Genomic DNA, 27,513 nt, shown 5'->3' on the forward strand with positions numbered 1-27,513 from the left:
GTGTAATATTGACTGCAGAAATTATAGTAAACTTACCTGAGACTGACATTAGCCACAAATCTAAAAAATTTGTGTGATTAATTTCTTCTTGTTAATTTTATTTATTTATTTTTTTGTGGTTGTTAGCAAACACAATTACATCCATTATTAGTGAGCAGAATTAGTTCACATTCAGCAAAATATTTGGCAGTCACATACATTCTTATTCAGATGGGATTTAATTTCTCGTAGGACCACAGATTTTGCAGAAAAACAGTATAAGGAATTTGCGTATTACGCATATAATCAGAGTTTGAGAGAAAGGTAAATGAATATAATGCATGTATTATTATATTTATTGGGAGAGGAAGATATTTGTCGACAGACTTTTGTTCGTGTTCATCACAACTAATTTTCCAAAACTCCTGCACCGCCTGCATTTTTGCAGCTGCTAAATGACTGACTCCAAAAATCTCAAACATGTTTTCCTTTTACTTTTCATTCTCCTGCAGGACAGAGTAAGTGCGGAAATGCACAGAGAGAACAAGGGCACAGCTATGATGATCTGTAAATCTATCAAAACATGTGTTACAAGAGCAGTCTGAGGACCTAATGACACATTTATGAGGATCTGCGTAAAACAAGATCGTGAAGCCTGCTGTTTGTGTGCCCTCACTTCCTGTCTGAGGCCGAGGGCACTAAAGTAGCATCCTGGACACTTGTTATCTCTAGAAAAAATAACACAGCAAAAAAATACGAGTAAGCTGCCAGCCCTATATCTATAATAAAAGACACAGAGTATGTTTACATAGACACCAATAATCAGATTTTAATACAATTAAGACAATAAGAGTCTACCATGTAAACAGCAATTTTTGATTAATTTATTCTGATTAAGGTCATAATCGAACTAAACAGAAATCAGATTTTGACGTGGAGTATGCCGATTTTAGTCATATTATTACAACACCGCAATCAAACTATTACCGTTGTGTAGGATTTTTGCCTCATTTTGCAACAGGATAGTCCAAACACACATGGCTGTTGAACACTATTTTCTCTGCTCCTACCGTGTCAGTAAGGGACCACAGACATACACAGCGAAATGCCGAGATTTTTTTCTCCCATTCGGCGTGCGGTATAAAATTCCATTAAAACAACACTCTTCCAGAAGTTCATATTCGCATCCAATATCTCGTTTGTCATGGGGGCATGAACGAAATGTTCCTGAATGAAAGTGAAAGTGCCAAACTGCAGTTAAAGTAGACAAATTAAAAATGAAACACACAGAATAACATGAAACTCCTGAGGAAATGTGGATAGCGTAATGACGCAATGACATTAATCGAAATATGTGCCATAACATGTAAAACGGGATCATGAAAGGAAAATTCAAAAAGCAACTCATGTACCATAATTATATTATTGTCTTATTCAGATTAAGGCAAATAATTTGATTACTGATGTCCATGTAAATGTAGTCATTGTTGAGAACTTTCGTTTTATATATTATATATTATATTGTTTTATATATTTTGTGATATATTTTTAGCATTTGTTTTTGCAACGATTTTATTAAGTGTTCTTTTAAATAACAAAAAAGTTACTAAAACTAATATTGTGATTATAAATGTAATTTTGTTTTTCAAAATAAATAAACAAAAAACTTTAAACTTTTTTTATTTCACCTGCTTGCAGAGAAAATATTTTACAAAATCATTTAGTTTAATATAAACCTTTTATTTAAATAATACAAAAATAAAATTACAAATATATTAGAAATTATAAAAAAGACATATTTAACTAACAAATTGACAAAAAAACTGAACCTTTAACTAAAGCTGAAATTAAAACAGAAAAGAATTATACAAATTATAATTGAATAAAAAAATAAAAATAAAAAAAGACTTTTAAACTTATTTTATTTCACCTCGTTGCGGAGAAAATATTTCCACAAGATCATTTAGTTTAACATAAAACTTTTTTTTAAAATAATACAAAAATAAAAGAGCAAACATATTAGAAAATATAAAAAAAGAAATAGTCATACTTAACTAACAAATTGACAAAAAAAAAACTAAAGCTTTAACTTACGCTGAAATGAAAACAGAAATTTTTTTACTAATTACAATTAAATAAAAAAAAAGATTAAAAATATCTTTTAAACTTATTTTATTTCACCTGTTTGCTAAGAAAATATTTTACAAGATCATTTAGTTTAACAAACCTTTTTTAAAAAATAACGATACTAATAAAATGACAAACATATTAGAAATTATAAAAAAAAGAAAGTCATTACAAATTGACAAAAAACTGAAGCTTTAACTAAAGCTGAAATGAAAACAGAAAAGAATTATACAAATTATAATTAAATTTAAAAACGAATTTAAAAAAGACTTTTGAACTTATTTTTATTTCACCTAGTTGCAGAGAAAATATTTTACAAGATCGTTTAGTTTAACATAAACCTTTTTTAAAAAATAAATATAAAAATAAAAGGAAAAATATATTGGAAAATATAAAAAAGAAATAGTCATACTTAACTAACAAACTGACCAAACAACTTTATATACTACTGTATATACTTATGATATTACAAAATGACACATAAAAGCTGATTCCTTTTCATTCTTTCTATATTCTGAAATCAACGCACTTAATGTGAGTTAAGTGTATGTATAATAAAAATCTATTTTCTAGCAAACTCTTCACTTCTTTATAGTTGAACCTTTTTTTAACCAGCAAACAGTGTGTACTTTTAATATGTACTTTTGTGTTTCCTTTCAACTAAAGAGAAATGCTATTCCAGATAGCTAATCAAAGGCTGGTTTATACTGCCATCTCTCATGAAAGAGTCATTCTGTGAGCCTGGAAAGACAATATCCCCACTACAGTGTGAAGGATTTCATTTTAAATTGAGTTTGACAATCTGCTATAAAATTCTGTCAAGCATACAGCAACTGTAAATTTAACCGTTTATACTTGCAGAGGTGCTTTACAGAATCTTAGCATCAGCCCTATATGCCAGGTGCAGAAAAAACAGAGAGAGAAAACCCTACAGGCCGGGCAGGATTTATGAAGTCAGAAAACAGAAAGTATTCAGAATATATAAAAATAATCCTGACTGAATATGAGCACACGGGCAGAGCTAAGCTGCGTCCAAAACTGTCCACGCACCATATATCTGGTGTTCGAATTCTGCAAACAACTTCATTCTTGACATTCGTTCACAATATTTTACTGACAATTCACTCAGATTTTGAGCGTACATCTGCTGTAAACTTATTAAAGAGTCAAAGACAAAGAGCAAAAAGAGAAGAAACACTTGCAAATATTCATATTTCATTATTTAAGTCAGTATTGACAATAAAGAACTTGAGTTCATACATTTGTGGTTACAATCTGGGAGTACAATGTGAGTACAATCTGGACAAACTCAGTGGCTGGACAACATTTTTAAAAAGATTTTTAATTGTTTGGTTTCTTTATATTTCACCTAAATTTAGGTTGAAATAACCCATTATTTTAGAGTTCAGTGTTTTTGTTCAGTGCTTTTAAGTAAAAGGAAATTACAAAATATAATAATTAGGCGTTTTCTTTCTCTATATTATCCAATAATACAATAACATTGGATACAATTTAAATAACAAAAAAAAAGTTACTAAAGTCAAAACTGTAAATATAAAGTTAATTTTGTTATTAAAAATAAATAAACAGGGTTTCTGCAGGTTTCTTCAAGTCAAATTTAAAAAAATTTAAGACCCTTTATGACTATTATGAATGAAATTTTTTGACTTATCCAGGACTAAACACTACGGGCATATTCTCACAAGGCACGATCGCCTTGAACTGTGTCGAAGTGTGCTTGCCCCCCCACTCCCCTCTCCCCTGACAGCCTGCTCTCACGCTGCATCTTTACCTTCCGAAACCAGAGCATGCTTTCGTAATCGATCATGCGACTGTTAAAAGTGATGTCGCAGCGTCAGTTTCAGGCTCAGGCAATTCGGGGCACTCACACTTGTCAAACGAGCCGGGAAATGCACCCGGTCACAGTTCGGATAGCATAGTGCGAGTAAATCCTAAGGATTTTTTCTAATGTCCCAGTTACTTCTGTAATAGTTTAATGGAAGATCATGTAAAGGGATGTGTTGCTACAGTTTTCTGTCCCTAATTAGAGAATTTTATTTTAAGAACAAAAAGTTTTTGGATCTCTTTGCAATAAAAAATTATATATAAAAAATGTAAACATTTTGTCATTGATTATTGGGCATCGGCCCGATTGGGTAGTTTTATTTGCACATAGGAAAATTAAGACCTGTTTAAACAGATTTATGACCTACAACACTACAAGTCTTTTTAAGGCCTACAATTTTATTTCTGAAATTTAAGACATTAAGACTAAAGGGTCCCGCGGACACCCTTAGTGTTTGTAATATTAGGTTATCAAGGTATATGTGTATTCTGTACAGGTTTTTTTTTTATTTATTTATTTATTTATTTTATTTTTTATTTTGTAATTTTTTTTTTCTTCTTTTCTCTCAGAGATAAATGTAATTTCAACTTGTTTAGAGGGTTGGGAATAATATTTGTTTAAATTTCTCTGAAAAAGTTACTTTGTTATATCTGTAAAAGTTGAATAAACAGATTTTAAAAATTAAAAAAAAAAAAAAAACTTATTTCATTTCACCTAGTTGCCAAGAAAATATTTTAGAAAAAAATTGTTTAACACAAACCTTTTATTTTAAATAAATATAAAAATATTATTTAAAATATACTAGAAATTATACAAAAACAAATGGTCATATTAACTAACAAATTGACAAAAAAAATTAAAGCTTGGACAAAAGTTAAAATGAAAACCAAAAATAAAATTGGCTAACTAATGATACAAAAATCTCTCTTTATTATCCAATAATACATTAAATACAACAAACGAAAAAAAAAACATTTTAATTTATGAAGAAAAAAAAGGACTGGAAAAATATCAGTGACAGACTGTTCTCTGGCTCACACTATTAAGATCACTATCAGAATTCACTCACTCATTTCAGTTTTACACGTGACTACTGTCTTTCAAATTATAGTTGCACTTCCGATTTGAGGAACTTCCATTTAAAAGTAATCAATCAAATCATTTTAAATAATAAGACTGCACTACAAATAACCCATATATACTGTATATAGTGAAAACTGAGTAAGAGGCATGTTTGGCTTTGTGCATTATTTTTTTATCTGTTGGGTATTTGTTGCAAAGCTCTCTTGTGTTTACTGTTTTAAAAGTATTTTCTCTTTGCGTTCGATACAGTACAGTAATATTCAAGCCTGTAATATTGTTGTGGAAACACTTGTTTTTAATTTGTGTGGTTATTCATGATCTGTTCATGATCCGTGAATCGATTTATTCCAATGAGTTGTTTTTTAATATTCAATGAATGAAAATGACTAATTTATCCAAAGCATCATGGGACATACATCAAATAGGGCTTAGTGAATGAGAGAAGTAGGAAGGTTTTATGATACAGCTCTGGACTGTTCTACTGGTTTAATTTGCAGGCTCTCACCTTTTCTGTGCAGGATGCTGTTGTCCTCAGTTTCTCTTCAATTTCCTTCCCAATCTTCTGAACAGTCACCTGAGTCTGCTTGATGGCTCTTTGGGCCATGCGCAGTCTGTGGATGTAAACACACAAAAACACAATTGAGAATCTGAGACAGAACTGACTCCAAGGTCTGGAGCCCAAAAATTTCATGACATTAATGGAGACTGAAGTATGTAATAAAATACTTTCACAGCATGAGAAAACACTACGAATACAAAAGCCAGACACAATGGATGTTCTGTTGTGGTCATCTCACTGCTGATCCATCTACATAGAGTCATGGAAATGTCTCATATTTTCATTTAGTTAAACTTAAAGCTAAAATTACTAAAGCCAACACAAAAAGATATTAAAAATCATGACATTTTAAAAACTAAAAAACAAAAGATTATGGTCCTAAATTATTATATAATACACAACATCAAGTCTTAATATTTTACATATCATAATATTAAGTCATAATATATAGTCACCATAAATATTAAGTCATCAATATCATAAATATCAAGTCTGAATATTTTATATATCTTAATATTAAGTCATAATATCAAGTCATCCTAAATATCAAGACATCAATTTCATAAATATTATAAATATCAAGTCTTAATATTTTACATATCACAATATTAAGTCAATATCAAGTCATTATAAACATCATCATAAGTCACCAATATCATAAATATAAATATCACGTCTTAATATTTTATATATCATAATATTAAGTCATAATATCCAGTCATCATAAACATCAAGTAATCAATATTATAAATATTAGAATTATCAAGTCATAATACGTTACATATCATAATATTAAGTCATCATATCAAGTCCATCAAGTCATCAATGTCATAAATATTAGAAATATCAAGTCATAATATGTTACATATCATAATATTTTACATATAAACTTGATACATAATATCAAGATTTTATTTAAAATATATATGTTTTACAGTTTGTTTTTCAGAAAGAAAGAAATTCAGTGCACTTATTATATTTCAGGTAGCAAAAATTATTTACATTTGACATAACAATTTGAAAATTTATTATCTTGTTATTATTGGGAGTTTTACTCTGCCTGCATGCTTCAGAATTGACATCGAAAATTCTAATAGCAAATTCAAATTCAAATTGTATTTGACACATGCACAGTAATGCACAGTACGATATGCAACAAAATGCATATACAACAGCCTGCGACCTTAAAAAAATAATAATATCAATAAGAATCTAAATTTTGGGATATAATAAGAAGTAAAAACAAAGAAAATGTTATATATATATATATAGTTATAAGTTATAGCTATAGAAAATAAGAACAAATACAAAATATTTAAAAATTACATATTCTGAATATTTAATATTTTCTATATCTATATATTTAATATATAGAGGACATTTTGCTAACATGAATTAGCACACTGCTAATATTTTAGATTTATGCTAACACAACTATTTATTAACAGTTCTTGCTTTTTTTTTTAAGTCAAAGTATAATTGCAGTATTAGATATTTTATACAGTTGCAGGTGAAGTACTATATCCATGAAAATATGTATTTTTATTATATGTATTTTATTATCTCTACAAAAAAAGGAGGTCATTCATATTTAAAAATTGCATAAATTATGACTTAATGACCATGACAATTACTCAGAAATTTTGCCACTTTAGGGCATTTGCATTAATAAAGATGGAGTTTATGAGTTTGACACCTAGTGGTTGAACTAGGTATAGCACACCTGGTTCAAAACACATAAGTGCAGGTTGCCAGATTGACGAAATCAACAGGAGTGTGCCTGACTGTTTTTTAAATAAAAGCAACGGCACACGATAGAAGGGATATTTTCCCATATTAAAAGGAGTTTTGTTCTAACCAACACCTGAAATGAACATTTTAGAAACGGCTTCTAATTCTTGCAGCTGAACAACAGAAAACTGACAATGATCCTCTCAAGTACACCTCGTGTGCTTTATTCAGTGTTAAATGCTAATAATGTGAGTTTGAATGCCATTTTACATGACATGCATAACCATATACTGTAAGCAGCAGCAGATCTTTACCTCAGATCTTGAAAATAAAACAAACCATTTGAAATGGAACTTTGTTAAAGAGGTTTAATGCGTATTCATTAGAATATAAACCTTAGCATGCTTCTGAATGGCTGTATTTACATTTCTGTCGTGTTTCGTCTAGTGCAAACAGCCAAATTATCACTGCAAATCTCGTCACATAGCCTGTTGTTAGGACACAGGGTTACAATGTAACCTGCTCACCTAATGTTTACGCTCATAGAATTTATATTATTTGCTAATTAATAACCTCATGTGGAACTCTGAATCTGCGTCTCATTTTGGAGGATGTTACTGTCCACTGGAGGTCGCATTATGGTTGCGAACGCATACTTTAAGAGCTTTCATGACTGAATGAATGAAATAAGCGGCTTTCCACCAAGGCAACCCGGGGTGTTGAAATAGAATTAGCTAAACTGACATTGGACAGGTTAAAAGAACCAAAAAAGACAACAATCCGGCACGTAACTCACATTTTCAAAGCAGAATATCTGACTTTAGCAGTGTTTTTCAGATAAACAAGAATGTTCACTTAGCATGTTTCTTAAATATCTGCAAACATATTATGGTATTTTTATGCTTTAGAAGACTCAAAAACTTACATACAGCACCTTTAAAACACCACTGATGATAGGATTTACATCTCAATCAGATTGGAATTAGCTCAATCAAAGAACGACAGTGGACAAAAGTGAAAACCCACACTCAGATGTAATGGAAACAGAACTGGCGCGTGTGAGGAGCAGATGATCTCACATAGTGACCGATTTCAGATTTATATTTGCATTAATCAGTGAACAAATAAACCCAAAGCTTGTGAAAGGACCACTGGACTGAAGGGAGGTCAGGCGTTGTTTTTGCATTGTTTGTTTACTGCCCAAAGGCAACGGGCTTGTTAAGATAAACTCTAATAAATAACAGCATTGCTAGGAGATTAATAACACAGCAGATGGATCTCCTCATTGAGCGCCATGGTTCTCATTTGGTGCCTCGTTTTCTGAATCATCTGGTTTTACAACTACACCAAATGGTTTTAATATGCCATTGTTTAAATCACAGTGGGTATGGTGAAATTCTGAATTCACCTGAAAGGCATTGCAGGGCTTGTAGGTTTAATAATTCTGTCAAACCAACACTGTAAAAAATACTGGGTTCCACACAATTCCTTTATGTTGTGCCAACACAAATTAAGTTAGCTTAATTGTTTTTACAAATTTAAGCGAGTTGAACATATTAATGCTTTAATATAGAGTAAGCAATGTTGACAATAAAATAAAATCTTTATATATTTTGGATTTTTTAAATGATAATTGGCTGGTTAAAACAAGTTTTGTAACAAATAATAATAAAAATGACACAAAAACCATCAGTTGACTGCATCAAGTTTCTGTCTTAATCTATGATTCACGGAATAATTCACTCAAAACAATTCAATTAAAAAAATTAGCAAGTTACCGTCTTTATGCCAGAAAATAAAAAGTCAGAGCTGTGTCAAACATAGGGCTGAACAATTAATCGAAAATAACATTCAAAACCTATAATTGATCAAATTTTTCCAGGTCGTTTTTTCCGATTACTTTCACTTCAACGTGTGGAGTCACGTGACCCCACTCTGTTTATACTTCTGTGTCGAGCGCATGCGTATGGTCACGTATCATGCCATCAGGCAGGCGTTACAGAAGCCTGAGGAGCAAATCAGTGCGGTTTCGTGATAGTTTTTATCCTGTCATTTTACGACTTTTGAATAATACCATTTCTTAAACAATATTGATAGCTAGTGTAAAATAATAAATCAATAAATAGTTAAACTAGCATAAATTGTTAATATTACAACTATTATAACAAATGGTGAAATAGGGAATTAAGTATCAAGTTATTCTCTTTAGAGATACTTTTAATTAGGTTATATCTTATATTTTATAACTATATTTTTATATTTTTATGAAATTATAAAGCTTGTTTATCACGTTAGGATTTTATAGTGTTTATAGTGATGTTTTTTATGTTCTTGTTGGGTCTGTTGCAACGTAATTTCTTTCTGCATTACAATTTTATTGTAATGTTTTGAATGATACAAAGAAAACTAAACTGTATGGTCGCGTATGGTCGCGTATGGTCGAGTATGGTCGCGTATGGTCGCGTATGGTCGCGTATATGGTCGCGTATATGGTCGCGTATATGGTCGCGTATATGGTCGCGTATATGGTCGCGTATATGGTCGCGTATGGTCCGGTGAAGAGTGTGGGCAGTGCGGAGAGCCGCATGAGAGCAGCAAGCCTGTTGGAGGGAGTGTTTACAAGTGTGGAGTCCTGAAGTGGAGCTCCGGTTGGTTTTGTGTTTTTACCTTATGATAAAGTTGTTGCACGTCCGCTGGCTCCCACCTCTGAATGAGTGAGGTTGAGCTAATTGTACATTAGAGTTAAGAAAAAAACACCCTTGAAGAAACTCAACACAGATAAACATAAAACCCCCTGATAGCTGTTTGCAAAAGTGTAAGTTATTTATTTTCACTTTTTTATGATAAATAAATTTGACTGTTGGTTTTAGGTAATGTGTGTTTTAATTTCAGTTGTTTAACATTGATGTTCAATAAAAAAAAATCATAGATCGTAGTGTGTGTTTCCTTCAATTATTTTAAAATCAAGTAATGTACCCTTCATTTAAAAATCTCTCGCTTGTAATATGCGAGCATATTTACTGTACAAAACCTGTCAGTGTACTATAAGAGAGAGCAAAAATAATAATAATAATAATTGTTTGTTAATCGTAATCGAGTAAAATGTTTAATAAATCGAGATTTAGATTTCCTTCCTTTCCTTCCTAATCTTAACTGCCTCTCTGGCTATACCACTAACTGTACTCTCTCAAAAAATAAATAAATAAATAAATAAATAAACAAATAAAAATTTCTAATGCTTTTGCTTCTTAGACTTTTTCACACCGGAAACTTGCCTATAGCACTTGTTCACTGCTGCTCTTATAGTTGTGTAAATTGCTTCCTTGTCCTCATTTGTAAGTCACTTTGGATAAAAGCGTCTGCTAAATGACTAAATGTAAATGTAGATTTTAGGCCAAATTGCTCAGCCCTAGTCTGAAATAACTGACCTACTATTTCTTGTTAGTTGAACTGTTGTAAAAAATCATCACATCCTCAATAGTCCGTATATACATAGTATTTTTCCCCTAACATAACAATATTCAGACATCATTCAGATAGGCTTCATTGAGCAGTAAACACTTCAGGACTCTCAAAACATTCTATTTTATAATTATTTTTTTTTTTGGTATGTTTGCAAAGTGAGTGACATACTCGATAACAGCAGCTCTCACATCATAAAAACAGCATTGCAGACAATAAATCTCACACACTCCTATTAAAAAATAGTCATTGTTTTTGTTTGAGAATTTCAGCATAGCAACACTGACTCAACTAGTGCCAATTTCCTTTTTTTTCCCCAACAACTGCAGCCGTTTGGAAGTGTTACATCAAAACAGAATACCATTTTTGTGACACGAAGAACACCAAAAAATGACACACAATCTCTCCATGAACCTACAGTAAAGAAGAGCATTGTTTTCACATTACAATATGTTTTCCCAGAACAATAAAATCAGTATAAGAGCCATCAATCATGACCAAATTGTGTTCATATGAGCTTTCAGCAACAATAAACCTCACTAGGAAGAGAATAAATTTAAGCAGCTTTATTTTTGTTCACTTTTATACTTTAGCATAGCTGCCATTTTCTAAAAAAAATGGTTACAATGTCTATTTTTTGCTGGTCTTGTTCACATATTCCCAATCGAATCAGCGGCTGAGAGCTCGACCACACGACCTTTCAGCGATGGTGTACAATTTACTTTGCTTCATACTTTCCTCGCTCATTTTCCACTTGCTCGACCTCAGCTAATGGTCTCTTCCCTGTGTTTCTGAACAGTAGGATTAGCACATTCTCACTGGAATCCCTCAAGGAGAAGCAGAAGTGCACATGGCCGGGTTTGAAAACAAACTAGAAACAATGCAGAAGTTAATAAGCACACAGACCACAGCTGTTGTGCAGTAAAAATATAGCAGAATATGCATTCATGAGAGCTTCAGATTCCAGGATTTAGCAAAGGAGTCAGGTTTAACCTGTTAAGCCCCTGCTGGATGATGTTGTAACTACATATTATATTTGGCGACGTGCTCAAGTGATAATTCAAGTCAGGGGCGTTGTTAGACGTGAAGCTCTACTAGGGCACAGCTCCTCCTCCAAAAAATAAATAAATACATAACAACAATAAAATATATATATATATATATATATATATATATAGATATATAGATAGATATATAGATAGATAGATAGATAGATAGATAGATAGATAGATAGATAGATAGATAGATAGATAGATAGATAGATAGATAGATAGATAGATAGATAGATAGATAGATAGATAGATAGATAGATAGGATTAATTTCTGTTATTTATTTAGAATAATAATTGTACAATAACAATATTTCTGTTATTTATTTATAATTATATATATATATATATATATAAATTATAAATAAATAACAGGATTATTGTTATTGTACAATTATTAATCTAAATAACAGAAATTAATCCTAAATGTAATTGGGAAACAATCTAAAGACACAACTGGAGTGATGCTAACATAATTTATGAAGTCTTTTGCATAAACATTTGCATATGTTTTATAGAATTATAAGTTGTGTGTTGTCTTTGACCCAACTCATGGCCTAGATTTAGGTTTATTAAGTCTCACCTCCCTGACTCATCATCCGTCCTTTTTGCTTCATACAAAAAAATTAATAAATAAATAAATAGAAATCACCATCATATTATTTAAACTTTGTTTTGTCGACTTGCAAAAATCACTGCGTGCAGACACCTCTATATAAAAGACTGTTATACTGGGTATTTTTTCAGCATGCATGTTCACTACTGGGACTGACACTGGGAGCAGAGTAGCGCGTCAGCGTCAAGCAGGAGCGGTGCGTGAGGTGCATACCTCATCGGTGCGTGATGTATGTTTTTTTTCTGCGCATATGCGCAGTTCATTTTTTGATAAAACTACATTGCTTTCATCAGCATTGATTTGGTTGCACATAGAGAATAACGTCTTTATTCTGGAATTACCACTCTTAATAAATACACTTGTATATAAGGTAAATCGTATCTCAAAGCATTTACTGGGGCTCTGACGATTTTTACTGGGGCACATGCCCCAGTTAATGGGGTCTAGCGACGCCCCTGATTCAAGTTTATTTGTATAACTCTTTTCACAATAATTATTGCTTCAAAGCAGCTTAACCAAAGGTGCACATTGTTGCTTTACAATCAAATTCAGAAAAGTTAAGGTTATTATTTACCATATCTTTATTAGTTACTAATAACTTTAACTATTAACTAGTAACGAATAGCTTTTAACAGTTAAAGTTATTATATATAAACACAGTTGCAGTTTTATAGTATATAGGTGATGTCTATCTACATGTTCAATGAAGTGTATTTGTGTATGAAATGTATGTGTTGTCCTCGAAATCTTCGATGGATGGCATCTATTACTATTACTGATTTTACAGTAATTTGATTAAATAAATGCATCAAAATAGACTTCTTTCACATCACATTTCACATTAAGGGAGTCCTGTTATACCATTTTTACAAAAAGAATAACTCTCAAGCTTCCCTAGTATGTGTCAGCTTAAAATACTACAAAGATTGCATGTATAAATCGCATGCTATAAATATATTAGCAAAAATAAAAAAAACAGTTCTCATCTCTTTAAATGTAAATGAGCTGCAGCGCCACGCCCACGTTCCAGAAAGGGAGGAGTCTTTATAGCATGTGCTTCAGATACTCCAGCAATTCATTCATTCATTTACTTTTCAGCTTAGTCCTTTTATTAATCAGGGGTCGCCACAGCAGAATGAAGCGCCAACTTATCCAGAATGTTTTACCCGGCGGACATCTCTACAGCTGCAATCCATCACTGGAAAACACCCATACACTCATTCACACACATACACTACAGACAATTTAGATTACCTAATTAACCTATTGCGCAGGGCTTTGGACTTGTGAAGGAAACCAGAGCACCTGGAGGAAACCAACACCAACAAGAGGAGAACATGCAAACTCCACACAGATAATGCCAACTGGCCCAGCCGAGGCTCAAACCAGCAACCTTCTTGCTGTGAGGCGACATGTTCAACGTGTATTTATTTATGAAGATATGTGTTGTCCTCGAAGTCTTTGATTGTTGGCATCTATTACTACTACTGATTTGATGGTAATTTGATTAAATAAATGCAACATAAGATACTTCTTTAACCAAAATTAAGGGAGTCCTATTATACAGTTTTTACAAAAAGAATAACTCTCAAGCTTCCAAAAAATGATCCAGTTCAAAATGCTACAAAATATTTTAGCATGAATCAAAAATACACAAGTGACACCAAGCTAACAACAAAGAACTAGTGGCGGCAAAAACCGAATGTGTTATCACCTCACAAAGGCTGCATCTGGTCCTGTCTTGACCAAATAGCTGCATGCAAAATGACAGCTCACTGAAAAAAAGAACATACTTCTGCACCTGTGTGAGAGGATGTATCTTTCCAAACCAGCAGGTGGCAGTATCTGTATTGTCATTACACACATAGAAACCGGAACTAGTGCTGCACACATACAAAATGTAAACAAAGCAGCATTTACCTACCATTTTCACAGTACTTCTTGCTCCTACTTCTTTCCTGACACGCTGTGAACGCATGGTAGCATTTGAAGGCGTGAGACGCGGAGCACAGACGCTCTTGATTCTGGAGGTAATTATTAATATAATAACACTAATACTGAGATTGTTAAGGCATTTTAGAATGACCAAAAACACATTTCAGATGTTTTACAATGTGCTCAGCCTGCTGGTTTGTCCATTCACACACATTTTTATCATCACATGATCTCTTATAACAAAATCACATGACTTTTTAAATGTACATACAGGAATTTGTTCGGTAAAAGTGTTTCCCTGGTAGTTTATTCGCATCTTTTCTTATCGAATAAAAAGTTTATTTTACTCAGTTATGCCTATATGTTTTTTATGTCCATTTTTAAAAAGTATGCGCATCTTGGCGTTTCCATCAACCGTTTTTTTAATGCGCATATCCAAAATGCACATAAAAATAAGAATAATCAATTTAATATTTTAAATGTTTCTTAAAATAAATTAAATTGTGTTTATTGGGGAAAATGTTATTTTTTTACTCATATTTAAAAAAGAACATTTAGTAATCATAATCATCACAATACCGTGAAACCGCAATATTTTTATCTAAGGTTATCAAGCCAAAGTCTTATACCGGCCCATGCCTAGTTCCAGTAAATTAAACCTATGAAACATCACCGTTTAAACTCACCAGGACACTTAAACAGTGCTTATTGAAATAGAAAATAACTTTCTTTGGACCAACTTTGTGTTTTACAGACCTTTTTATGCCAACACACACAAAAAAAAGTGTGACGTGTAAAAAGCCTAATGGGACTGTTTTTGGAAAATGTGGAAAAATAGACTTTCGCCTTATAATTAGAGATGGGACTGTCCATAGAAAAGTAGCAAATGTTCTTAAAAATCATTAATTTTATCAGGTTTCTTAATTTTGATGAGTCCTGGGGAAATGAAAAATGTTACATTGAATATAACAGAGAGATTTTCACATGCTGACAGAGACCTTGAATTGCATCTCATCTGTGTGGCCTTTTTTTAATCCATTGGCGGAGGTTATAATTCCTTCATGACAGAGCTTTATGCTGTTTCTACCACACGTTTCTCCCAAATGCTCTCAGTCTGATGACTTCATTACCACACACATCATTCGTTAACAATCGTCAAACTGCAGTGATCCAATTAGACGTCCAAGAATTAGCCGAGAGATGGCCAGATTCTGATCCACGCCATCAAGATTCTCCTATGACTAGCGTTAAAGAATTCAAAGAGTTTGTTGACAAAGGTTAAGCGCCAATATCAGCAAAGCGAAACAATGCAGTCTAATACTCCCTTAGCAATTCATCTGGGTTACGTTTCGGCCCTCCTGTGACCACACAAGCCCAAAACTACACGCTAAACTGCTCTACATCTGCAAAGACCTGTCATTTCTCCACACAGCTCAAACAACGGTCGTTAACAAACCCCATCTAAAAGAGAATAAAGGTTTGGAAAAAGAAGGGTTTTATGATCGTCTACACAACATCTAATGTGATAACTTGTATAGAACACTGCATAATGAAAGCTAGCATTTCTACAAATGCATATAGTTGAAGTCAGAATTATTAGCTGTCCTGTACATTTTTGTTTTCTTTTTCAAATATTTCCCAAATTATGTTTAACAATGGTGAGCAGGAATGCCATCTGGAAAAGTAAGGACATCAGCATTGCAACTAAAGCAAGGCTAGTCAATGCGATTGTCTTCCCCATAGCAACTTATGGCTGCGAGATCCTGGACGATTAAGAAGACAGACAGAAAAAAGATCTACGCCTTCGAGTTGTGGTGTTGGAGGAGACTGTTGTGCATCCCGTGAACAACGAAAATCACAAAGAAGTGCTAGGGTGCATCAAGCCAAAGACCTAACTGGAAGCAAAGATTACCAAACAGAAATTATCCTATTTTGGCCATGTCATGCGCAGCAATTCACTCGAGAAGGCAGTCATGCTGGGAATGGTCAGTGGAAGTAGGAGGAAAGGCCGCCCAAGAACTCGTTGACTCAATATTGTCAAATCTGATACCAACATGAGCATACGCAAACCCAAAGAGCGGCGATTAATAGAACTTTGTGGAGAGGAATGATCAAGAATCGACCTCGATTGAACGAATAATTGATTGACTGATGTTTAACAAAGCAAGGAGTTTTTCACAGTATTTCCTATATTTTTTCTTCTGGAGAAAGTCTTACTTGTTTTATTTCAGCTAGAATAAAAGCAGTTTTTGTTTTAAAAAAAAAACATTTTAAGGTCAAATTATTAGTCCCCTTAGGCAATATTTTTTTCCGACTGTCTACAGAACAAACCATCGTTATACAATGATTTGCCTAATTACCCTAACTTGCCTAATTAACCTAGTTAATCCTTTAAAATGCACTTTAAGCTGAATTCTAATATCCTAAAATATCTAGCAAAATATTATGTACTGTCATCAGGGCAAAGATAAAATAAATCAATTATTAGAAAAGAGTTATTAAAACTATTATGTTTAGAAATGTGTTGAAAAAATAAATTTCTGTTAAACAGAAATTGAGGAAAAATATAAACAGGGGGGCTAATTAATTAGGAGAGCTAATAATTCTGACTGATTTATTGTTAACAAACACCATTTAAATCAGAATAAAGTTTAGGAAAAGAAAGGGTTTTATGCTCGTCTACACAACATCTATTGTGATAAACTGTATAGAACGCTACATAACGAAAGCTAGCATTTCTATAACTGCATATATTCCTCTAGGGCTGCACAATATATCATTTCAGCATAGATATCGCATTGTGCGCATCCACAATAGTCACATCGCAGGATATGCAATGTTGAGTCTGAATCATAGTTGACCAGAAGCCACAGAAGACATTTCACTGCTAAGTCACTGCTAAGTTTAACCATAATAACGTGAAAGTTTATTGTTTTGCCTGTGACTGATCATTTCAAGAGTTTAAAACATTAAAAAACAACACATGTGGAACACACGTGACTTGTGGATTAATTATTTTTTTTACTGGTCAATTAATCCTAAATTTGTAACGATGGCAGAGAGATCACCTCTAGCATCATTTAAATCACATCTATGAAACTATGTGAATTATGAAAACGGCCTAACATTTAGGCTTTCCTGTAAAATATAATGATGACAGAACAAGTTGTGGTTGGTTATTCGGGATGTGGTGGGTTTCTTAGGTTATTAAAGGTGTTTTCTGTCACTACTTGTTTACATTAATGCATTGAGTGTAAGCTGTACGATTAATCATTGAAAGATCAGGATCTCAACACCACGCAACATAAATGACCAATTATGGTGATTTGCATATGTTTATTAATCCTTCGAATCACTGCATTTGAATCTGTTTGAAAAACGCAAATCAAGAAAGAGATTTAGTCTCAAGTATTTTGAGTTATTTATGAAGGCTCAAACAATCAAATAACATAGAAATATTGGGATAACAGTTCATTGTTTAGATATAACCACTGATGTTTATGGTAAAGATTAAAACCACCGTTTAATTACGTCTTATTTATTTAACTTGACTTAAAAAAATTAATATGGGTTGTATAAATTATAATGTTAGATTTATACATTCAGCATTATCAGCAACAGTAGTAGTAACAGGGAATTTTTCACAATATTTACTGAATATTTTACTATTTATTTTTATTCAGCTGATAATTTCTTCATTTTATTTTTTAATAAAATTACATGTTCTAAGTTCTGTTCATTAAAACCAAAAGTTTCTTGCAGTGCTGTTTTTGTAATAAATGGAAAGCAAATTACATTTGTCTCCTCCCCCGAAAAATGACTAAAAAAACCATAATGTGATCCGAAGCATGAGAACTGTGATCTCATGCTTCTCGTTACACCACTAATGTTCGGAGGTGTAACAAAGATTAATTGTATTTAAGTATTTATACAATTTATATTTTAAAAATCGTAGAACTTTGTCAGATAATTTTGCTTATTTTAAGGAAAAACTCTTAATTTTGACATTTCTTCTAAAGGTGAAAACAAAACAATATTTTTACTTCTAAGAATTTTTAGATATTTGTACTAGAAACAAGACCAAAGCTTTTTTTGCATTGTGATTATTCAATTTCTGTACCTAAATACTGTGAGACTGTCCAGAAAACCATCAAAGAGAGCAATTCAAACCATCTTCTGAAACTATATTTATATTGCAATGTTTATCACAGAAAAATTAAATATCATGCAACCCTATATCCCCTCATGTTTCCTGAAAAACTACACCCTCTTGTTCATATTTTGGGGCCTCAAACACTTTTCCCAGAAGCATCAGCATGTGCTGACCAGGGCATAAATCAGCAGGCCTTTAAAACCTGCCCTGTGACAAGTTCACACAGCGGCAGGAAAAATATTATTATTTTTTTATCAGCCGTGTCTCTCTCTCGTTATATGCAGGGTGATATGGCACGTCGATAAGTCAAGTCAAAGCTGATTTGACAGATTTATCATGGCCATGATTGAGAAATCTGATAGGCCACTTCCCTCAGGTGAGCTGCAGTTATCGTCCAATCGGATTTCATGCATGTCTGCACTCTTATCATCCATCTGCCAGTCAACACCTATCTCCCTCAGCCAATCAGAGAAGGGCATTCAGAGAAGGACAACTTCGGCTCAGACATCAAACACACGCTGGAACACAAACATAAACAATCAAAACTACTTTATTTCTGGCGAAGGATACAGTTAAAAAATAACTGGGGTAAAGAATTGAGATTGACATCGGAAGAAAATGAAATGCAGTAATAGATTACTACAGTAGCTGTATTAAAGTCAGGTTTTTTTTCTACTTTTCACAATGCGGGTTGGAAATTAACAATTTCTTTGTTGGTAGAAGTAAACAGTACAAAAATCAACTCAACATTTAATCACGTAAATGTAAGGGTGTGCTTTTACTCTTCTCCACAAACACATGATTTTAACAATTTTCATATAGTTAACTATTTTTCATCTATTTTTTAAATGTACCTTTTTTTTTAAGAATTCTTTTTTATTTTAGGACTTTTAGAAATATTGTGGTCATTTATTTGTGATTTATAAGTGACTTAGGAACTTGTTTTGGGGGGTGTTTTTACTAGCTTTTTGTTGTTCTTGACACTAATGAGATTAGAATGTATGTGAAACAAAACAAAACACAAATAATATAAAATAAAAATAAATTAAATTAAATCAAAATAAAATACTGCAAAATACCTTTACAACAGCGCTTGTTCCCAAAGCTTTTATTTATTTATTTTTATTTATTTTTTTTATTTATTTAATGTTATTTTTTTTTTTTTTTTACTTTTTTTAAGGAATACATTTTTATTTATTTTTTATTTTACTTTTAGAAATATTGCTGTTGCCATTTATTTGTGATTTATAAATGACTTTGGAACTGGTTTTTGGTGAGTATTTTTACTAGTACTACTATATTACTATTGAGATTAAAATGTATGTGAAAACAAAATGAAATGAAATGAAATGAAATTTAATTTAATTTAATTTAATTTAATTTAATTTAATTTAATTTAATTTAATTTAATTTAATTTAATTTAATTTAATTTAATTTAATTTAATTTAATTTAATTTAATGCAAAAATTTAACAGCGCTTGTTCCCAAAGCTTATATATAACTTATTTTTCTTGTGACTAATGAGATCAGAATGTATGCAAAAAAAACTATACATGAAAACACCATAGTTTTTTTTAATCTCACAGGAAATTTTAAACAATGTTACTATTTTCAGAGACATAAAAAGCATGCAAAAAATAAAAATAAAAAATTAGAAAAGCATTAACTCCATGACCTGAGACAGAAATTAATTCATCACAGAGTCGCTGGAATGAGAACAAAGACGTGTTATTGTAAACAGTAGACATTGAAATTTTTTTTTACTTTTCTCTCCCACATTTACCTCTGGCGATGTGTTTATGTATTTACCGTTCAATGACAACCAAATAAATCTCCACTAGTGTTTGTTTGCAAGACAGCAGTGCAGCCTTGTAAAGCCAGGCGGAAGATACAACAGCAAATGAAAACAAAGACGCACAGATGCATCATGACAAGAACAAAGATGCGCTCTGGGAGGTTTAGACGGCCACCTCATGTCATATCCTGAATGGCCTAGAAAGACTGGAGCTTGTCAAACCCAATTACAATCTGCTGTCCAAATGTGGCATTGTTGGCTGCTGGTAAAGATGAAGATCTTGAACAGCCCACTGCATGATACAAACACATAATGATCTTACTGCTGTTCATGTCCAGCTGCCTTTTCTTATGCTAGCTTTTTTTTGTAATTTCGTTTCATCTTCAAAACTTTGTCTGTGTTTTTACCTTTAGCTGTTATAACATTTTATAATATTAATATACATGTTGCAAAAGCAAAGCGTTTTCATTTTATTTTATAAACTAGTTTACGTTTTCTACAACTTGTTCGTCCTATATCTTTCTTTTAGTATTTATCTACTGTTACAGTATTTGTAAATATTCCGTATTAGTTATTTGCATTAGTTTTTTATAGTTTTCTACATTCTAAAATTAAAACGAACTATTTTTGTATGTTTTGACCAGTTTCTAAAAAAATTAACAGCAAAAAAAAATAAAAAACAACAAATTGTTTCTGTTAACAAATATGAACGCTAAAATAAAAAGAATTGAACTAAATAATTATTAGCATATTTTAACTAATATTATTATAATAAATAAAATTAATAATGAATAATATTTTGTACATTAATTAAATAAAACTGTGAATCTGAAATTAGCAAAACGGATTGTGGAAAAATGCTTAAATGTCAGAAAAAAATAACCAAATATCTTACTAACAATACTAATAACGAGTTACGTTTTTATTAATACATAAGGATGTTATTTTAGAAAGCACAACATAAACCAGTATAATAAGAGTAGGGTTTTTGGCATCGTACAATGTCTAATGTAAAACATTGTGATGGACGATGGCATCGTCATCATAGGTGGCAGTGAATTAATTATTTATTACCTGACCCGCATGGTCTTTGTTTTACCGAATCATAAATGAATAAAGATAAGTTACACACAAGTTACCATCTGTCAATCACTTTTTCCGCAGAACTCTGGCATGAATAGGCAGAGTGATCTGTGTCGTTATAATGGCGTCGACAAACTTGGTTGGTAAAAAAGGTGCACAACCAACATCCACCAACCAACAGTATCTGAGGTTTTCGCTAAAATTACTACTTACAAGCATGAGAGTGAAAGATGGAAGCAGTGTACTGACGCTGTGACACATTACCTGATAGATTCAAAAGACTGACGTGTTGTTAGAGAGACACAAGAATAAATATCACGTTTAACAACTATAGTGAGATGCCATCCAGCGGTGCATCCTTGAAAAACAGTCTGATGTGCACTGCTCGCTGGGGTTTTGTGCTCAAAGCACCCGCTGACTGCTGGAGCTCAGACATGCACATATGCTGTAGCCCATGCCAGAGTGTGTGTGTGTGTGTGTGTGTGTGTGTGTGTGGTCAAGTGATGTGCGTTTTCAGCAGTATAGTGTGAAAAGGGGGCTTTTCAGAAATGCTAGGTGAAATGCAAGTGTGGACGTGGATCATTTTTGTTCTAAAATGGCATTTTACATCTGAGACATATTAGTGTAAACGGGGCTGTGTGTGTGTATTTTCCGCGAGCGGGTTGCTACTACAACAGGGGCGGGGCAACCCAACCCTAATTAAGAATTAACTTGTCTGACTCAATTGCTCAAATCAAAAATGTTCAAAATATTAATAAAATAATAATAAAACAATCATTAAACAAAACAAAAACAAACACAAAAACTTAAAACAAAACTAAATGAATTTATTTTTTTTATTAAATTATTTTTTAAAAAATGTAAAAACTTAGTTTAACTATTTTCAAATTAAATTAAATTACTTCTCATCCTTTCACCTTTTTTGGATAAGTTCTCACAAAAATGAAAATGTACTCACTATTTATATATTTTATGAGTTTCTATATTCTGTTGGACAAAAAAAAAACTACGATTTGAACAAACAGTAACCATTGAAATCCATAGTCGAAAAAAAAAACACACACACTTTGGAAGTCAAAGATTATCGCTTTCCAACATTCTTCAAAATATCTTCTTGTGAAGAGTGCCTAAATGATGACAGAACTTTCAGTTTTGGGTGAACTTTCCCTTTAAACAGCTGCTTCTAAGGAACATTCCACGGATCACGTTGTGTGTCTGTGAGTGTGTGTGTGTGTGTGTGTGTGTGTAAAGACAAAGAAAGGAAATGAAATACAGTCTGTCTCGCTGGTATCTACAAAACTAAGGGATGAAAAATGTTTTCTGTCTCTTTTTCTGTTTGTTCAAATGCTGATAAATGCCCTCATATCAAGTGACAGTCAGTCCTCTGTTGTTTTTGCCGTTCCTACACATCCTCTTTCCCCTCCTGGAGACACAGGTCACACACAGTCAAAAAGCCAAAGATCTGCTAGCATATCATGTCTAATTTGCTTAAAAGTCAAAAGTAATGTTACAATCAACCTGCCAAAAAGCATTGCACTGGTATGATTATACCTGATATAGTGTCACTGATTGATACACTTTTCACCGCAGGCTAATAATTATAATCACAGTACATAAATCATAGATAACACACGCAAAAAATACAATATATTGGGTGGTGCTCACAAAAACACAGCACATCTGTTCACCTGCATCCAAATATCCTTCACCAAAAAGAAAAAGAAACAAAAATACAAAGTGAGAAAGTGATGTGACAGGAAAAAATCCGGAGTGCAAGCAACTTGAAAAAAGTTGCTCTGCTCATTATTTTGGATTATTTGTTTAAATATTTAAAGGAACACTCCACGTTTTTGGAAACAGGCTCATTTTACAAGTCAACCAGAGTTACAGAGTTGAGTTTTACCATTTTGAAACCATTCAGCCAATCTCTGGATCTGGCTCCTTTAGCACTTGAAGCACTTTTAGCTTAGCTTAGCATAAATCATTGAATCAGATTAGACCATTAGCATCTTGCTCAGAAAAAAAATTATATATTTTAATATTGATACTTTTTCTATTTAAAGCTCGGCTTTTCTGTAGTTATATCATGTACTAAGACCTACATGAAAAGAGAAGTTGCTATTTTCTAAAATCCAAAGTGCAAGCAACTTTTTTTAAAAACAAGCAACAATTTGTTAAAAAATTTCTTTGCTCTCATTATTTTGGATTTTTATGTTTAAATATTTAAAGGAACACTCCACTTTTTTTGGAAAAGGCTTCTTTTACAAGTCACCTAGTTAAAAAAAATTGGGTTTAACATTTTTAAATCCATTCAGCCAATCCAGAGTGGCGGGAGCACTTTAGCTTAGCTTAGCATAAATCATTGAATCGGATTAGACCATTAGCATCTCGCTCAGAAAAACTATATTTTGATAATTCTCTTATTTAAAGCTCAACTAATCTGTAGTTACATTGTGTACTAAGACCTACGGAAAAATAAACGTTGCTCTCTTCTAAAATCCAGAGTGCAAGCACCTTGAAAAAAACTATTTGTTAAAAATCTTATTTCTTTGCTCTGCTCGTTATTTTGAATTATTTAAATATTTAAAGGAACACTCCACTTTTTTGGAAACAGGCTCATTTCACAAGTCACCCAGAGTTTAAAAAAAAAGTTGAGTTTGCAATATTTTAATCCATTCAGCCGATCTCAGCGTCTGGCGGGAGCACTTTTTAGCTTAGCTTAGCATACATCATTGAATTGGATTGGACCATTAGCATCTAGTTCAGGAAAAAAAAAGTGATACTTTTTCCTATTTAAAGCTTGACTTTTCTGTAGCCACATTGTGTACTAAAACCTACGTCAAAAGAAAAGTTGCCAGAGTGTGAGCAACTTGGAAAAAAAAAAAACTATTTGTTAAAAAAAAATGTCTTTGCTCTGCTCATTATATTGGATTATTTGTTTAAATATTTAAAGGAACACTCCACTTTTTGGTAAATAGGCTAATTTTACAAGTCACCTAGAGGTAAAAAGTTGAGTTTACCGTTGTTGAATCCATTCAGCTGATCTCAGAGTGTGGCGGGAGCACTTTTAGCTTAGAACACATCATTGAATCGGATTAGACCATTAGCGTCTTGACCATTAGCATTTTTCTTTAAAGGCTTGACTTTTTTGTAATTACATTGTGTACTAAGACCTACGGGAAATGAAAATAAGCTTTTTTCTATCTATGTTGGGTGGTGCTCACAAAAACACCACATCAGTTCACCTACATCCATATATCTTTCACACACAAAAAGAAGAAGAAAAGAAAAAGACTTTTGTTGCTCAATGAGCAAGTGACACGACACGGAAAAAATCCAGAGTGCAAACAACTGGTAGGGATGTGAGCCTGAACGGAAAAGCAAACAAACAGGCCTGTTATAGACACTGAACCCGTACCTGCCGCTGAGAGCAGGAGAATGTCAACACACGCCTGCGTCTCCACACACCTCAGAGATCGCCATTGTCTCCAGCGCTGGAGAAGCTGATAAGATTGTGCTCAATGGAAATATTTTGGGCTCTGACATTCCTGCCTGGTGTTTGCGGAGTACGAGCGATCCCTTTCCACACCTCGCCATTACATCATCTGTGCTCATTTCTGCTCAATAAGAGTCCCATTTAAAAATACATTTTGGCGTCGTTGTTTTTGAAAGCAGGAAAGATCAGGGTGGATGATAAGTAGAGTTATTGTCTCCAATTAGAAAGAAGGGATTCTGCCTAAAATGTGAATAGATTTGTACTTCAGTTGTAACTCTTTAGTTCAGTTGGTTTGTTTTGTCAATGTGTCAAGTCTAAAGAATGAGAATAACCATGAATTTATCTGGTAAAATTAGAAAATACAAATCGATTAGAGTGCTTAAAAAGTAGCTAAAAACAAAAATCGCAGTGCTTGTATAATAGAGGGGTCTCCAACCCTGTTGCTGGAGATCTACCTTCCTGCAGATTTCAGCTCCAACCTTAATCAAACACACCTGAACCAATAAATTAGGACCTGAAGCAGGACTTTATAATTACAGACAGGTGTGTTTGGTTAGGGTTGCAGCTAAAAACTGAAGTAAGGTAGCTCTCCAGGAACAGGGTTGGTGACCCCTGGTCTAATGTATTGTTTGATTGTGTTACCTTTAGGCATGGGATGATAACTTTTTTCAAGGTTTACCGTAATTTGGAAAAGTCAAGGTATTAAAACTGCAAAAATATTTTGTTAAACCATTTCTAAGATATATGTAAAGGTTTTTTAAAGTGTTTTTTTTATGTTTTGTAAGGAAATCTGTGTTTTTGAAGCTAATCAAGATAGTTTAAGTCAACGGTTTATTTTAACTATGTAGCCTGACATGTTTACTGTTCCAAAATATTGTGAAATGTTTTCTAAAATGTAATATATTGTGTTAAATGGGGAAAAAAGTAGTTTTTTTTTTTTTTTACTAAGTTTAAAAAGAAATTATTTTACTGCACAAACACAATACCGTAATACTGTGAAACCGTGATTTTTTATTTAAGGTTATCATACCGTCAGAAACTTATACCAGCCCATTTTTTTTTATTTTTACAATCATTTATTTTCAAACCCAAACATTTGTGCTAGTTATTGTTCAAACATAAACGTTTTCATATGTTAATCTTAATAAAATGCTATTTTTTGCATTAAAATTGACCAATATTACATATTGCCTTATGCTGATCAATCAACGAAACAATGCAATTACTTAATATGAGCCAAAAGCATTAATTTATTCATATATTCCGTAACTGGACCAAGCTGGGAAAATCTTTCTGGAAAAGCCAGCTACAGGAGGTCTAGATCTGCATCTTAGATCATGTAAGCTGCAGATTTGCTGTTTTTTAGGTCCGAAAAATGTTCAGATCCTCCAACTCACAGCGAGGAGTTACTCAAATCCAGCTGACCAGACATTACTACAGCTTCGGGACCGAGCTCCATTATGAGCTTTACATAAATTTGTATTAAAACATTACGACCATCCAAAGCAACAGACAGGGAAAAACATTAAGCACATGTTCACCTCTAGAGCACATGCCAAAGGAGAATTGAAAGTGGAGTTCTAAATGAACATGGTCTACGTGAACGTTTCATGTAGACTGATGTCAACATAAACAGCATTTTATTCACACTAAAATATAGGACAATAATTTTTTTAGAATTATGTAGAATTTCATTATTTTCTTAATATTCAGCTTCGCTCTGTCCACTAGTTTGGAAGCATATTTTTTTCCATTAAGCATGTTTCAACAAAGGTATGGGTTTATTCTAAAAGATGCAATGCTTAACGCTAAGATTTTATTTCTATATTTCATTTTGAAACTAAAATATATAAAGACTTTAGAGATATTTCTAATAAAAACAGTTTAATATTGACATATATTCCTTTATATTATTATTATTATTATTATTATTATTATTATTATTATTAAGTTTTCTAAATAATGGAGTATTTAAATTATTATTTATTAATTAAAAATTGTGTCAGTATAGTTTTACGCCCCTTTCTGGATACAAGATTGAACACTTCAGTTAAAAGGCAAGTGTAGTTTCTGCACTGTTGAATAAAATGTGCTTAGAATTTAGTTTTGAAATGGCTCAAGAAAATGGTTCAAATATCTTAAATAATAATTATCAGATTCTTCAATTACAATCAATTATCTGTTCAATACTGCAATATACAGGAGTAAAAATACTACTACTAATAACAATAATATAGAAATATTACAGATTAGTAATTAACAACAAAAGCCTGTAGATATTTTAATTTACATTTGCATCATTACTCCAGTCTTCAGTGTCACATGATCCTTAATATATTGAGATGTTATAAGCAGTGTTGGGCAACACGTTACTAATAGTGTTACTGTAACGGCATTACTTTTGACAGTAACTAATACTGTGACACCTTAGTTTTTAAATATAGTAACTCAGTTATCGTTATTATGTGATGCTTTTGTCCGTTACTTGGTAAGTTGATGCCGTTGATGCCCACATCTTCCTGTTTACAGCGGTGATGCATTGTTGGATTGGTGGATGCCAACCAACCACGGTAAAGAAGGCACGTCGTGTATGAGGCG

At 32.4% G+C, this 27,513-nt stretch overlaps 1 protein-coding gene across 1 annotated transcript in view; it reads right to left on the bottom strand.

Annotated features, from left to right (window-relative positions):
• uvrag (UV radiation resistance associated gene) overlaps positions 1–27,513 on the bottom strand; it is a 242,107-nt gene that overhangs the window by 173,595 nt on the left and 40,999 nt on the right. Inside the window, exon 7 of the mRNA XM_056466831.1 lies at positions 5,541–5,646. Within this exon, the coding sequence (XP_056322806.1) occupies positions 5,541–5,646 (106 nt within the window). The remainder of the gene's footprint in view (positions 1–5,540; positions 5,647–27,513) is intronic.

Source organism: Danio aesculapii, chromosome 10, assembly GCF_903798145.1.
Source record: "Danio aesculapii chromosome 10, fDanAes4.1, whole genome shotgun sequence".
Taxonomy (NCBI): Eukaryota; Metazoa; Chordata; class Actinopteri; order Cypriniformes; family Danionidae; genus Danio; species Danio aesculapii.